General features: G+C 41.2%; 1 protein-coding gene across 1 annotated transcript; it reads left to right on the forward strand.

Annotated features, from left to right (window-relative positions):
- The first annotated feature begins 3,776 nt into the window (after positions 1-3,776).
- On the forward strand, positions 3,777-15,046 carry LOC118431393 (receptor-type tyrosine-protein phosphatase epsilon-like). Its single transcript, XM_035842586.1, has 23 exons — positions 3,777-3,893; positions 4,166-4,271; positions 4,755-4,901; positions 5,085-5,280; positions 5,478-5,517; positions 5,830-5,923; positions 6,072-6,250; positions 6,615-6,736; positions 7,183-7,273; positions 7,429-7,505; positions 7,713-7,749; positions 8,105-8,202; positions 8,481-8,603; positions 8,862-9,016; positions 10,052-10,187; positions 10,326-10,475; positions 10,671-10,764; positions 10,995-11,071; positions 12,354-12,488; positions 12,952-13,077; positions 13,404-13,555; positions 13,785-13,920; positions 14,142-15,046. Exons 2-23 carry the CDS (start codon positions 4,189-4,191, stop codon positions 14,214-14,216), a joined length of 2,523 nt encoding a protein of 840 aa, XP_035698479.1. The 5' UTR covers positions 3,777-3,893; positions 4,166-4,188; the 3' UTR covers positions 14,217-15,046.
- The last annotated feature ends 90 nt before the right edge of the window (positions 15,047-15,136 follow it).

Genomic DNA, 15,136 nt, shown 5'->3' on the forward strand with positions numbered 1-15,136 from the left:
CATATAGATACAGTAACATACGAAATCCTGCTTTCAAAAGATTAAAAAGATCAAAGCAACTAGTATGTTAAACTATGCTTACAACCATCTGTTGGTTTGACCAGTATGTGCTTTATCTGTGGCCTTGACACTTCCTAGTACGTTAGTACGTTACGTTGTCGCGTGTTCCTCCGTGATGAAAATTTGTTCGTCTTTTCCAGTATCACCGACGGTTACACAACAGCCCCAGGACAAGAGGATCCCCCTGGGACAGACAGCCTCCTTCAACTGCACAGGTGATGGTGAGCCGCTAGGGAGCGTCAGCTGGTCACATAACGGTACAGGATTGACTGACGAAGGACGTCACGATATACATACAAACCCAGGGAGTGACCCGTACACAGTCATCAGCACCCTGACCATCAGTAGCGTAGTGCGGAACGACAACGGGCAGTACACGTGCACTGTCACTAACGCCGCTGGGCCTGCGGCTACGTCACAACCGGCAACATTGGCTGTGCTTGGTATGAAAGATAACCTTATCTATTATTCTTGTGTTTATCACCTTTGCCAAAGAGTTCTTTATTTCAAAGTGTGGGACCGTGTAGCGCAGTGGTAGTTTCTTCGGCCCGTGACCGAGAGGTTGCGGGTTCGAATCCGCCTGCTGTGTTACCGATCTTGTGCCCTTGGGAAAGGCACTTTACACGACTTTCCTCACTTCACTCAAGCGAAAATGAGTACCTAGCTTCGGATTGGACCGTCCTTCGGACAGGACGTTAAATGGGGGCCCGTGTTCGGGGAGAGCAACACCCCAAGCACGTTAAAGAACCCGCTACATGTGCGAACATCCACCCGAGCGGATCAAACCTTTCCGGCCAAAATAGGGGTAGGGAATCTCCCGAGCAGCCCTCGTAACCCCTGCTTCTCCTATTGGGTCAGCTAGTTCTCACTCATAGTGAGCAATTGGGCTGGTCTCAATCATGATGTTTCTGACCTAGGGCGAAGAGTTGCTGTTACAGTTCCAATCATGTAACCCGTAATCTGAGTGGCCTTCATGGCCTTGTTACGTGGCGGTTTTTTTTAGTAAAAAAAAAGTTTCTATCATGATGAATTTTGAGCAGTTTTATGACATATATCTTTTAATTGATTCCAGAACGACCCTACGGTGTGACAGTTGGTGTTACCGCACAAAGCTCTACAACACTCCGAGTCAGCTGGACTGTGGGATCCACAGGTAATGTAGACATCGATTCGTCAGAGGTGAGGCACAAACGTAGTGATGTTGGAACCTGGGGTGACTGGGTATCAACGGGGTCAACCGACACCCAGGGTACGTACGACATCACAGGACTGACAGCTGCTACAGACTACGATGTGCAAGTCCAAGTGCATAACACGCAGGGGTGGAGTACTCCGGGACTGGGATCAGGGAGAACTCGGGATGCCCGTAAGTAGACATCTGGTAGAAATACGATTACATGAAAAAAGATTTAAAACAGAGGACAGTTTCCTTCTAACTTATCTATTCTATTTAATTTTTTAGTTAATCTAATTCGCTTCATTTTTGCTCTTTGCTAAGTATACAAGTCTGTATACCACTATTTTACTTTGTTTGTAATTCGGGCATGGTCTTGCACTACAGTTATGGATTTCTTCATAAAAATACGTCTGCTGTGTGTAGTAATAAATGAGGCTATATGTGCTGGAATATACCAACAAAATGGTATTGTTTTTTTTTCATAAGTGGTCGACTAGTCAGTATAGTAAGGTCTCAAATAGTGTATCAATGTACTTGTCGAATAGCACTTTATTTCATTCGAAAGGCAGTGTGCTCTTTGGATACATGTGTTTACTGCGCAGCTTTAATAAGTGTTATTCCATTTCCAGTCATAGCTTTGGGACATTGATGCTTGTTAGTTATGTTTTATACTATTTTCTACGCTACCCAGCTCCAGGACCTCCGTCCAATCTGGAAGCCCCTTCGATTTCCGATCGCTCCATCAGCCTCTCCTGGCGGCAACCCGCCGTGACAAACGGAGTCATCACCAACTACTACATTCAGTACGGACCGACTACAGTCTGCTCGGACGCCGAGCTTACGCACGAGTGGAACACAACAGACAGCACCACATCCTTTACGTTTCCTGGCCTGATCCCCTACACTACCTACAGCTTTAGGGTTCGTGCATACACCAGAGCAGGACCAGGTGACTACACCGACTGTATAAATGAAAGGACGCCGGAGTCTGGTACGTATATCATAGCCTTCTAATGCCCGGTTCTTTGAAAAGGCTGCATGGTTTCTTTTGAAATTTCAGAAAAAGACAAAGTCAAGTCAATAAAGTCACGTCAATGAAGTGTATAAGTGTGTGATAACTACCTGGTCTCCTGTCACTCTCTAACTTAGTACTGTACTAATCATCTGTAACGTGCAAATTGTTGGTTTGCCACGTCGATGAATGTTACAGGTAAAATACGCCAAAGAGAAGTTAACGTCACTGAAGCAACTGGATATGACTTAAGAAATGGTCAGAGGTTTCAGTCACTGACGAAAGCCATCGGATGGCGTCTAAATATGGCGTACCGTTTCCAAAATAATATCTAGTTGCTTCAGTAATTGCTTTTTGGCGTTGTTGGTTGCTGTTTATTCGTATGAATCGTTTGGTTTCAAATTGACAGGCTTTAAATGACGTTTCGTTTAATATTTCCATAGCTCCCACAGAACCAGCATCAGTCGAGTTAGCAGATGTAAAGCCCTGCAACTGTGAAACCGCCAATCAGCCCAGGATAATCGAGCTGCAGGCAAGATGGCGGCGACCACAGCACGTGTACGGGGAACTACGTGGGTATAACTTGAAACTTAAACAGCAGGACAGGGTCATCTACGAGCACAACATTACACAGGGTCTGGGGAGTGACGAAATGACCCACATGTTGTCTGGAAATGATGCGATGAGCCTTGAACCGGCCCAGGGATATATTGTAATGGTAAGAACTGGATGAAATGATCTATCTTTTTTGTCATAAAGTTATATCATCTCCATTATTCTGTTTACGTTCAAATACCCTGTAATTATCATCAAGGTCAGTGTCATTATACTATGCAATCGTTATTATGATATTGTATATCATATACATGTATCTTGCCTTTACATTCACATAGACACCAACTAGTAGACCTATTTATGTTGGTATCAGGGTATGAATTAAGATGTTAAATTGTAAATCGTTGCTCCCACAGGTTTCTGCATATAACGACCTGTATGTTGGTGAGGTCAGCACTTCTGCAGAAAGTCAGACAAGTGACGGATGTAAGAATGATCCCCTTTCCTCCCTGTCGAATTATCGTTTGTCAAGAATTATCAATTCTTGCAAACATTCAGCATGTAGCTTTGCTCCTAAGGAAAGAAACATGAAAAGTTTCATAATTAGTTGTGAGTTGTATTTCATGGAGACGTTTTCTATCCAGGCCCGACAGCGCCGCTTATCTCCGAGAAGACACAGGAAGATATGTGTGGTGTTAACTGGACTGAACCATCTGGAGACAAGGGGGATATCACAGGCTATTCGGTAAGGATGTTTTATTCGTCATCAAACAAATTGTCTTCTGAAGTGTTTCTTTTCTTTTCAATGCAGCGAGTGTCTACTATCTTTCATTCATTTGAACTGTTGGCCATTTAAACTTGTATTTTTTTTCCTACAATAGGTGATCGTCACTGCCTCAGTATTGGACACCGGACTCGTGTCTGCTACTGAACCGGAACCTGTCCTTACGTCATCAGGACCAGACCAGGAATGGACAGAGTCTTTAGCTAACCTTCCTGCCTACTCCTTAATCCACGTCACGGTTCAGGCAAAAACCTGTGCGGAGGGTGAGAAAAGTGAAGAGATAACGTGTACAGTAGAGCGAAAAGGTATGTATTTGTATTTGTGAATGCTGAATTTTTCTCTTACTCATTTAGAATTTTGAATAATCATTTAGATCTTTGTATTTACTCAGTAGCGTGTATGGGTTGACAGATCAAATGAAGCTATAACTAACACATCCACTAAATTGAATATATCGACTTATGAATATTTACAATGCACGGTTAAGTTATACCTCATACGACTTTACCACATACTTTTATTGCTTGTAATATTACTCTTTAATCGTTAATACTGTGCTGCTGTTTGTTTCCCCCAGAGCCACCGCAATCCGTCCCAACGATGAATCTGACAGATTCCAAACCAGGAAGCACCTCATTTCAGGTCTCCCTGCCTCAAGTAAGCCAGCGGAGCGGACCGATAAGGTGACCAAATTCATTCCTATAGGCTCAAAATTAGAAATAACATTTACTTAAGTTTAATCAGCCAAAGCCGAACATTAAAGAAAAATAAATTCGATATTCATATACAAGATGCTAGATACAGGTGTGAGTAAATTTAGCTGACGTAAAAAAACATCGTAATCATGCAAACACCATTTAAACTGTTGAATATCGAAAAATCACATGTTGTAATTGTAATTGATATTCTTGTACTACGGAAAATTCAAAGTTTTAGGCAAAATCGCAATGCATTTGACTGTATTGTTTTGAAGTAATGTAAGTGGAACGTACTTCAGCCGAGAGCCAGTTTTGAATTAATGATTAACCATTCATTCATTCATTGAAACATATCAAGAAATACTATTGATAACAGTTGTAAAATCCATAACGATGAATGTCCCAATAAGTGCCCTGCGTTTGTGCTATTGTAAGATACGAATTTTCTTAACGTATACACCATTACAGCTGTTACCAGGTTATTGTTGTAAAGATGAACAAAGGAGAAACACTGGAAGCACTATCTGGAAGATTGGGAGAACCCAATGACATCCTAACGTCATCTGCAGAGGAGGAAGGCAAAACAGTACCTTATGTTGCAATGGCCTTTTCCGGGTGAGTATATGACATGATATAGAAGCGTATCACATCTTCGTAACGTCCTCACATTTCCAAACAAGGAGGGCAGTTTGTGGGAAGGAAATATGTTCTCAAAACACACAAAACTTGAATATTTATATTCTTTTCCTGATGTGATCACTCCCTAATATCGTTTTACTTAAAACGTTTTACTTAAAGCGGCAACATTGAAAGCGACCCCATCACTGTGGGAAAAGGAGAGGACTGCACGGACTCGTGCTGCCGGGTTGGTGTAGTAGACGGTGCACCAGAACCGGGCAACAAGGAGCTGTCTCCAGGAACCGTCTACACTACAGTCATCCGTGCTCACGTGGATACCAGTCAGGGGAGGAGGAGAAAAAGGGCAATTTCACAGGTAGCATATGTTTACGACACTTGCGTTCTTCAGTGTTTCATCTATATTCAATGAAAATTCTTCAATTTGCTCATAGATACTGTCGCTAGTTTTATGTTCTATTTAAAATGTTTTCTTTTGGTCACATGATTGAGTTACACGCTTCCAATCAATGGGTATTTATCCATTCATTTATATGTGGCTGTTGTTGTTTCTAGGCACACACGTCGTCATCATATAGCAAACCAGTTACCACAGGTAAAGAGTTCGATGTTCATTTATAACATGACAGCTGTTTCAGTATAAGCTGCTTTCGCCTTCGATGCATACATATGTCTGGATCAACAGCTATTACTCAATTTTGTTAGTCTTCTTTATATCTTATAAGATGCATGCTACTCCGCGAATCCAGTGTATATAGCAGGTCAAAGGAAATGTCCAGTTCAGTTGCATAAATCAGCGGTCTTAATGTTATTGCATATCATGTCGGTAGGGTTTCATTGGAATTGTGTTTACAATGCGCAATATCCTAGCTCACCTGTATCTTGGGTTATGCTCATTGATTAACAGATGCAGTTAGTTCTCAAGCTGGTGCGATCGTCGGAGGGATACTTGCAGCGGTGGCCGTTCTGTGTATCGTTGGCGTTGGTCTATTTTTCTACAGGTAAAGTCATAAAACGACATAACCCGTATAATATACAATGTCATGTAATTCACACACAGATCATTTTCATCATTTTGTGCATTTTAACAGTCTCAATAACCTTTTTACATAAGTATTCTTGACATATATTCCCATCTCTTATATTAAGGAGGCGCCTAGCAGGGAAGGACGACAACCCCCTACGTATCCCACGTCGACCACCTACTACTAGAAGAACGGCGAAAGAGGATGACACCCAGTTGGGAGCAATCGGAGGGATGGAAGAAGAGGCTGTAGAAGTGAAGAAATCTCCTGCTCCAAAACATAAACCCAAACCACACAGGCCAAGTAAGTGACCTCATCGTGTGGCAATAAATACTATTGGCAGGTATATTGCTCTAACCAAGATCCATTCACGAGAAATATTTGATTTTTAGACCAATGCGTTTTCTTCGTATCATATTGTCAAATTGCTACTATCATAATGTGAAGCTCACTACGTGGTCGAAAATCATCAACATCATTTTGAAGTCATGTTAAGCTGTTGTTTGGAGGGAACGTTTGGCTACATGTCGTTGGGGGCAATCACAAACAACAGCTCCACTCCAGGCTATGTTAGGTGTCGAGGTTTTCTCATCATGTGTCAGATCTGGAGTAGGTATGAGAAAAGATTGTATGTAAAAACGCTTGAATCATGGGCACCGTATTTCAGGCAGAAGGGGCGGTGCCTCACCTTCCTTAGACCTACGCCAGCCCATCCCGATCCAGCGGTTGGAGAGGGAGTTCGCCAGGCGGCACGCTAACGATGACCAGCTGTTCGTGGAAGAATATAGCGTGAGTAACTCACTTTTGGACGTAACGTGAAGGTTCTTGAATACGCTATTGATGGTAGATACATTATATCAAGCTTTTTCATCGGTATTATCTACATCAGAAGAGGAAGGAGGAGATGATGATTGCGAGGATGACTAGATGATATACAATGCCATGTACAATGATGTCCTTCCTAGGTATGGAAATCTGCGTCATATTCATATTCAGCCATATGCGCTATGTACACTATAAGTCAAACCATAGGAAGATGTAATAATACAACGTGATTTCCAGATACTATTGGCACCTGGTGAAAATATCTAGGAGATACCATGCATGTACTATTATCGGAGAATGGTACTCTTAAGAACTTTTCTTACTGGCAATTGTTTCGGATGTTGTCAAATGAACTCAATGTCCTGCTGGCCGTATGAAGTTATTCCCGTATGTACTGTTACACATTGCAGTCACTGCCCAAGCCGTTTGGAAGAGAGCATGCAGAAGCCTACTACAACGAGGAAAATGCCTCCAGAAACAAGTTCAGGAACATTATCGCATGTAAGTGATGCTCGAGTCTACAGTTTCGTGCAATTTTATACTGATTAAATATGGCAATGATAGTGTTACGCAGTGTTTACAAGCTATATCATGTAAATTGAGCTATTCGTTGAAATGGTGTTACATTTATGATTGACGGTTACTTTCTCCACTAGATGACAGGGGCCTTGTAAGGCTGACTCCGATTGAGGGAGTTCCAGGATCAGGCTATATCCATGCATCTTACATGGATGTAAGTGAAAACGTTATCTGTGTTACGTATAACAAGAATTCGTATAAAAATGATTATCTAAGACGTATGTTAACAATGATTCTCTAAGACGTGATAGAGACTATTGGAATTTTAATACTGATGAGGTCGAATGATTTTGTAGTTCAAGAAACATTTGTCTTTCAAGCTAAAATTGGAAATGAATTATGCCCTTTCCCATCCTCACAGGGATATCAGGAGAAGAACAAATTTATTGCTGCTCAGGGTAAGTAATATGGCAAAAGCAACAACGCTAATATTGACTGTTTGTTTCTTAGTAATGTGTTTAGGTGTTAAGGTTTTGATACATGCAGGCTGCTTTACAAACTTGCACAAAAATCTACAGACGACGACACATATTACATACAACGGTAATGATTGAATGTAATAAGCAATTCATATAAATCCCGCTGGGCTACATTGTGAGATATCAGGCCGTTTGATACCCAAGCACAAAGAGTTTTAAGCAGTCAATTGGTCTGAAAACGTACAAGTACATGATTATTTGTGATTTATGTGACGCACAATAGTAATACCCATTTGGCATTCATGCTCAAGACAATCATAATGTTTTTGTATAGGCCCAATGGACAACACTATAGATGACTTCTGGAGGATGATCTGGGAGACTGGTTCCACAGCAATCGTCATGGTAACCAACCTGGAGGAAAATGGAAAGGTTAGTCAGCACTCGTAGAACTTGTACTTGCACTGATAGATTCGGATACTCAAACGTTTTCAGCAAAAGTCAATATAAGCCATTGGATATGACATGTGATGCATCTCACAATATAAAAGTTACTCAAAAAGATACAAGTACGTTTTGTAAACGGTCACACATCTTAAGTTCAGGTGGTATGCACTGTCCGTAGTCAGCGGCTGAAAAAAGCCTCATATGCCTCATATCATGATGGGCGGTAATGGTAATATGAAAAATTGTGCTTCGTTTTTCAACAGAAAAAGTGTTCTCAGTACTGGCCAAAAAGTGGTGAGAAGACCTATGCCTCTGATCTGGTCGTACGTCTGGAGGACACTGTGAAAATGGTGGACCACGTGACCCGTACGCTTCTGCTTAGGAAGGTAAATCGTGGAATCGTATTGTAATAAGGATAATGTATGATAGACCAAGTTATCTTTCAATCATAATTGATGCTTTATTATAAAATGAACAAATCATGAAATAATCTGGATCATTTACATGATAAAAACATATGGTGGTGATAATGTAAACTTAGTAAATCCGAAAGAAAAAAATGGAAGTTTGAATTTTCCTTATTACTGACTGTGAAACTGTGTGATGTCAATATTTACGATCCTTTGCATCCAACCTTTTGCCAGGCTGGAGAGAGGAGGGTCCGTAAGGTTACTCACTTCCACTTCATCGGCTGGCCAGACTTCGGGCTGCCCAAGAGCCCCATGGGCCTGCTGAAGTTCCACAAGACTGTGATGTCTGCACTCACACCGAGGGACAGGCCCATTGTCGTCCACTGCAGGTAAATACTAATGACCTTTCACTCAAAATGGGATTAAAGTAGGTTATAAATTAATATGCAGTGGTATCATAGTTACTTACTTACAGTCCAGAGACTCGTCCACAGCACTTGGTCCTCCATGGCCCTTTGTAGCTCTTTAGTATCTTGCAGGTTTGTACGAGGGGCATTCAATAAGTAATGCCCCTGACCCATTTCCCATAGCAGGATATTAATGAAACTTGGCACAGTTATTAGTCTTTCTCTTCATAGGAAACACCCAGAGTTTTGCATTTCTCCCATCATTTGATGTAGCTCTGGACACCGTTCTTGTAGGACATCCCAGGTTGGTCCTCCGACAGATGCCTCATCAATGGCAGAAGAGGGACGACCAGGTCTGGGAGCTGTTTCCACAGACTTCCGGTCATGTTCGAATTCAGGATGCCAGCGTTTTACAAGGTCATATGATGGGGCATCATCACCATAAGTTTTTTTTTCATTTCATCAAAAGTCCCCTTTGGTGTGCGTCCTTTCAAATACAAAAACCGGATCACTGCGCGACACTCAACATGCTCCATGTCACACCTGGTCCATTTCACACCTGACTCAGTTCAAACACCAGTAAAGTTCAGAGCTGTTTTTTGCAACATAACCCATAGACATATGACTCATTACACACGCAAAATTTCATTTAGATCAGACAACTGGAAGTGGGTCAGGGGCATTACTTATTGAATGCCCCTCGTATCACTCCGTAGATTGTCTAAATAAGTGACTCTATGACTATGTACCTCTTGTTCTTCATGTAGTAGGCTCCCAGAGTACAAGATGTAGTATAGGGATTGTCTAATACAGCGACCAACCAGTTTAATTCATATCGTAGTCTGTGCAACAAAAAATTCTCTCTTTCCAAGCGCCTAACGTTTATAAAAAGTGAGGTGATTGATGAAAGCGCGATTCAGTCAGATCATGCAGTATCGGAGACTGGGTCACTCCAAGATCCAACTTTATCAAATCAATGACGTTAACATAGGATACAAATTCTCCCTGTCCATACAGTGCTGGAGTAGGTCGTACAGGAACTTTCATCACTGTGGACGCCATGTTGGACATGATCCGTGCCGAGGGGAAGGTTGACGTGTTCGGGTTCGTGGAACAGATGCGCCAGAACAGGAGCTTTATGGTGCAGACTGAGGTAAATTTTCCTTCATATGTCTTGCATTGTAACTATACATAGAATGCGTTGCTCATGAGACACAATTACAGTTTATTATATAGACTGTAGGATGCTTAACGTTTCCAACGGCAATGTGATATTTTTCCGTTACTATAGGGTCAGTACGTGTTCATCTTCAAGGCCATCCTGGAATACTACCTGTACGGAGACACGGAGACTGAAGTGTCTAACATCCACCGCTACATGCAGAACCTGAAGAAGGAGGATCCACAGACTGGCAAAACTGGACTCGAAACCGAATTTGGGGTAAAATACAAATACTCATACTGTTCTATCAATTATAGCTATACAGGGAAACATTTATTGCATTGATTATATTCCAAACTACGTTTCGATTTGCACTACAGGTTACAACCTTTTTTAGCTTCTTAAGAATGGACTGCAATCTCTAGTGCTAAAGTTACAATACAATCTTCAATTTTGTTTCTTTTCATCTTCTAGAAGCTGACACGTATCCCTGTGGACAAAGCCAACATGCGCTCAGGGAACCTGCCGGAGAACCTGTCCAAGAACAGGGTGTTGCAGGTCCTGCCATGTAAGAGACAATCTGATTATTTTTACGTTTTTAGTCTTTTGACAAAATCTATGATACCAATTAAGATCTAGATACCCCGCGGTATGTAATTATCAACATAGAGTGATTGAGAAGTAACTAGTCGGCAGGTTTCACATGTTATGCGTCTCGCAACAACATTTGTACATGGCACATTACAATATTTTGGTTTGTACAAGTCATGTTGGTGATCAATTCTTTGTTCTTAACAGACGACACCACCCGAGTTTTCCTGCAGCAGAAGCCAGGGGTGAAGGGAGCCGATTACATCAACGCTTCCTTCATTGACGTGAGTTATTGCTCTTCGGTACTTCTAGTCCGTTTGTCGACACTTTGGAAGCATGTGAAAGAAAGGTAAAGGCGTCTGCTGAAATCTGCCATATCAGTTACATATGCGTATGATATTACAGTATTAAGGAAGTTGCAGGTACTTCAAAAGTAGGTCTGGCCTTAGATATTTTTTCTATTAGGCCACACCGATCAGATTTCATGGCAGACATACTTTTGTCACCCTAAAATTGACGTAAACGTACAGCTTTACCTTCAAGACATTATGTGCTCATGAATATAGGAGGCGCTTCAACTGGCAGCCACGATGTTTCATGGGCTCCTCGCGCAGCACTTAAGAATCGATTATTTACATATCAACTCGAGCTTTAAAAAGTCTAAAATGTCATTCTAAATGTACGTGAAGATGTCTGGACCTGTTTATGAAATTTACACTGATTTAAGCCTATTTGTCTTGCGTATTTTCACATTTTTACAACTCGGGACGGTATACCCTATCAGAGCCCAACCTGCAGTACCGTTCACGGTCGGCCCTGGAAAAGTGGCAAAGACGACCGTCAAATTGCCAAATTTCGGTCTTTTGGGGAATGGGGAAATGGAGAAAGGCTCGCAAAGGGTCTGAACTTTCTAAGCTTATTTGACTTTGTTTTCGTAAATTAGACAACTTAAGATCCAGAATAACTATATCTAAGACATTCTAGACGCTAACCAGTAGGATATTAGTACTAGCATTAGAGTACTAGGCACAGATTATGTTTTCTAGCGGTTTTAAGAATTGAAGTGGATTATAGTGTATATTTCCTGACACTGTCCTGAGAATTTCTGTAGAGCTATCACATCCAACTTTCATCCCTATTTTGTAAAACAAGAAACACATAGGACATCGAACAATGGCACCGGTGGATTGTCTGACTATGTGATGTATGGTGTGTGGATGAGCGGTGCAATATAACCTTTCGCGCTAGGGGGCTGAAGAGTAACTTGCGGAACAGAACTTGGTATTACGAATGATAAATCATTTATTATTTTCTTTCAGGGGTAGGTAGGTTGTCTTATTCTACAAGATAGCGTTACAAACGAACTTTTAAACTTCGTTTCTTTTAGGGAGGTTTTTTCTTGTCTCAGATTAGTAGTTATCAAATTTGTATTCTTCTCTTCGTTTTGAAAACTGGCGAAAATGTCATGAACCCATTACGTCATTGTGACCCAACTGCTATATAATCACATGCAGTTCATTTGACGAATCAACGGATACAGATGTAACGTTATGACACGTCCCACAGGGCTACAACATGAAGGACGCGTACATCGCTACCCAGGGCCCGCTGGACCGGACTGTGGAGGACTTCTGGAGGATGGTGTGGGAGTGGAACTCCTGCTCTATCGTCATGATCACCGAGATCAAGGAGAAGGGCCAGGTCTGTAAAATGATTTAATGACTTAACGATTTGTAATTGCAAAGTTTGAGCTTTGTTCCAACACAAGAAAGACACTCACCATCAGATGACTGATCCACTGAACTGACGTTGCGGCAATCGGAAATGACGTCAGGAGCTAATCAAAAGTGAAAGACGGAATCTCATGGGAAGACGGAATCTACCTCCGTCGAGGTTCAGTGAAGGCCTTTTGCGCCACTTTTGATTCGCTACTGACGTCACGTCTGACTTCCGGAACGGTGAACAGTCATTATATGTTTGAACAAAGTTAAAACGTTTCAACTAAATTTATATATGGATTCTAACAACACAAATGAGTCTTCTTTCGACTGTACGATTCGTAAGCCATTCAACTTTTGATAGTAATATTGGTGAAGACGGTGTACTCTGGATAAGACGATGTTTACACATATATGTCAGCAGTTCATGTACTTTTGTTTTATAGAACAAGTGTGCCATGTACTGGCCGGAGGAGGGGAGCCAGGCGTTCGGTGACTACACTGTGTCTCTTCAAGACCAGACTGACTACCAAGACTACACCCTGCGCACCTTACATCTCACCAAGGGACAGGTGTGGTATATGTGGCAGTGGCACTAAGTGGCAGCAATAAGTTTTGGATGGAGACATAAATGTTGAATAAAAACTTCAAGATATTTTATATGATGATTAACGTTAACATCCAGTCAGGGTTAGCTTTCTATCTATTAGAATTATGTATGATATCATCTGTCAAAAGATAAGATACACATCCCATTTATAAATGATATTACATAAATTTGGATATCAAATGGAGTACCAGCTAAAAGTCAAGATGCAGGAGATGGCAGCTTTTTTTAATGACATCAACAAAATATTGGTGGTGTTCAAACCTTAACCGTTTTCCAACTGATCAACAGGGAGGACAAACCCGCACGGTGCAGCAGTTCCACTTCCACGGCTGGCCGGAAGTCGGTATCCCTGACAACGCCGCCGGGATGATCGATCTGATTGGTCAGGTCCAGAAGCAGCAGCAGCACTCTGGCAACGGACCAATCACCGTGCACTGCAGGTGGCCGTAGTCTCCAATAACTCCAGATATTTTGCTATCTCACCGTCACACTGATTAACCAAAACTTTCGATAATGTTTAATGATCTTTAATCACAAAGAGGAACATGCATGTGTGTGTGCATCTTACCATCAGCATTGTTCAACTTGTGAATGTTCTCTGTAATCCCATTACGCTATCTTTAATTATAACCTTTCAGTAAACGTTTGATGGTAACATTTTTCTTGCAGTGCCGGCGCCGGCCGCACAGGGGCGTTCTGTGCCATCAGCACGGTCCTGGAGCGGGTGAAGGCAGAAGGAGTCTGTGACGTCTTCCAAGTCGTCAAGACGCTCCGACTGCAGCGGCCTCACATGGTGCAGACACTGGTAAGCACTGGCTCTTCAACATCAGTTACTGAACAATCTGAACTAAAGACACGGAGATGAAGTAGAGAATTGAGTAATACATTCAAAGACTTGGGGACAGAACTTGGTCCGAAGGGAGTAGACAGTTTTTGCACATAAGGCTCGCATACTTTTGTTACAAATTAAAGTTGAACTTGAACCAGGATGACTTTCAATTTATCTTTTTTGTTCCCTCTCCACAGGACCAGTACCAGTTCTGTTACCAGGCTGTTGTTGAGTACCTGGACAGTTTTGACCACTACGCCAACTTCCGCTGAGCGCTGGGTGGCAACTTTGAGTCCAGACAAGAACTGATCATCAGTCCAAGACTTATACTGTGTATCTTGTATAATGTTTGGTTGTAATTGTGTGCTGTAAGCACAAATGATTATTTGCTATAAACTAAGACCTAATTATTATAGAACCTATGCTATAAGCATTCATTTGACGATTCTACAGCTTCAATACATGCAAAACATCAACAGATTCTCGTTTCAACTTTAAAGTTTAATACAGCATTGCAATCTTAATACACAATTATTCACTATAGCTAAGTTCCGATTTGAAATGCTTTTCTGCTGTTTTTTAAAGAGGTTTGATGTAGTTTTACAATGTAATCAAGAAATTATCGTATTGACCTAATGTGTAAATTAAGTAAATGTCTAGATTTTCTTTGATTTATTTTTTATAAGAAATCGGATGATTGAAGTGCAATAATTCTCACTAGCATGTGCATATAATGTGGATATCAGATATCTGTGATTATCAATGTATAGAAAGCTCAAATGTATTTGATACATTGCTGTGAATAATATTTTACCTGGAAACTAGATTTGATGACATCATTGAACGTTTAAGGTGACAAGTAGCTAGATGAAATCAAAGCAATGTCAGAACACTGTTAATACTACATAATTGCACTATGTTGAACTAAAATGATACTGTTACTGACTAGATATGATTGACATCACATCACATCACATCTCATTGTGCATAAAGAATATTTTGATACTGAATAGTGCCAAGTCTAGAAAGCATCATATCATGCTGAAATTAATCTTGCTGATTTGTCTCCTACACTTCACAACTGATTAAACTACATTGATCAGAATAGTGTCTGTTTGTCAAGTTACTTCTACATATTGTGCATGTAAATTGTAAAAATACAAGTTACGAATTTGCATCTTACAAATACAAA

The sequence above is a fragment of the Branchiostoma floridae genome, chromosome 15, assembly GCF_000003815.2.
Source record: "Branchiostoma floridae strain S238N-H82 chromosome 15, Bfl_VNyyK, whole genome shotgun sequence".
Classification (NCBI taxonomy): Eukaryota; Metazoa; Chordata; class Leptocardii; order Amphioxiformes; family Branchiostomatidae; genus Branchiostoma; species Branchiostoma floridae.

Coding starts and splice junctions, on each gene's coding strand:
- LOC118431393 (XM_035842586.1), top strand. CDS start 4,189: ATGAATCTGACAGATTCCAAACCAGGAAGCACCTCATTTCAGGTCTCC. Junction 8,203..8,480: donor ACCTGGAGGAAAATGGAAAG/GTTAGTCAGCAC, acceptor GTTTTTCAACAG/AAAAAGTGTTCTCAGTACTG. Junction 10,765..10,994: donor GGTGTTGCAGGTCCTGCCAT/GTAAGAGACAAT, acceptor TGTTCTTAACAG/ACGACACCACCCGAGTTTTC.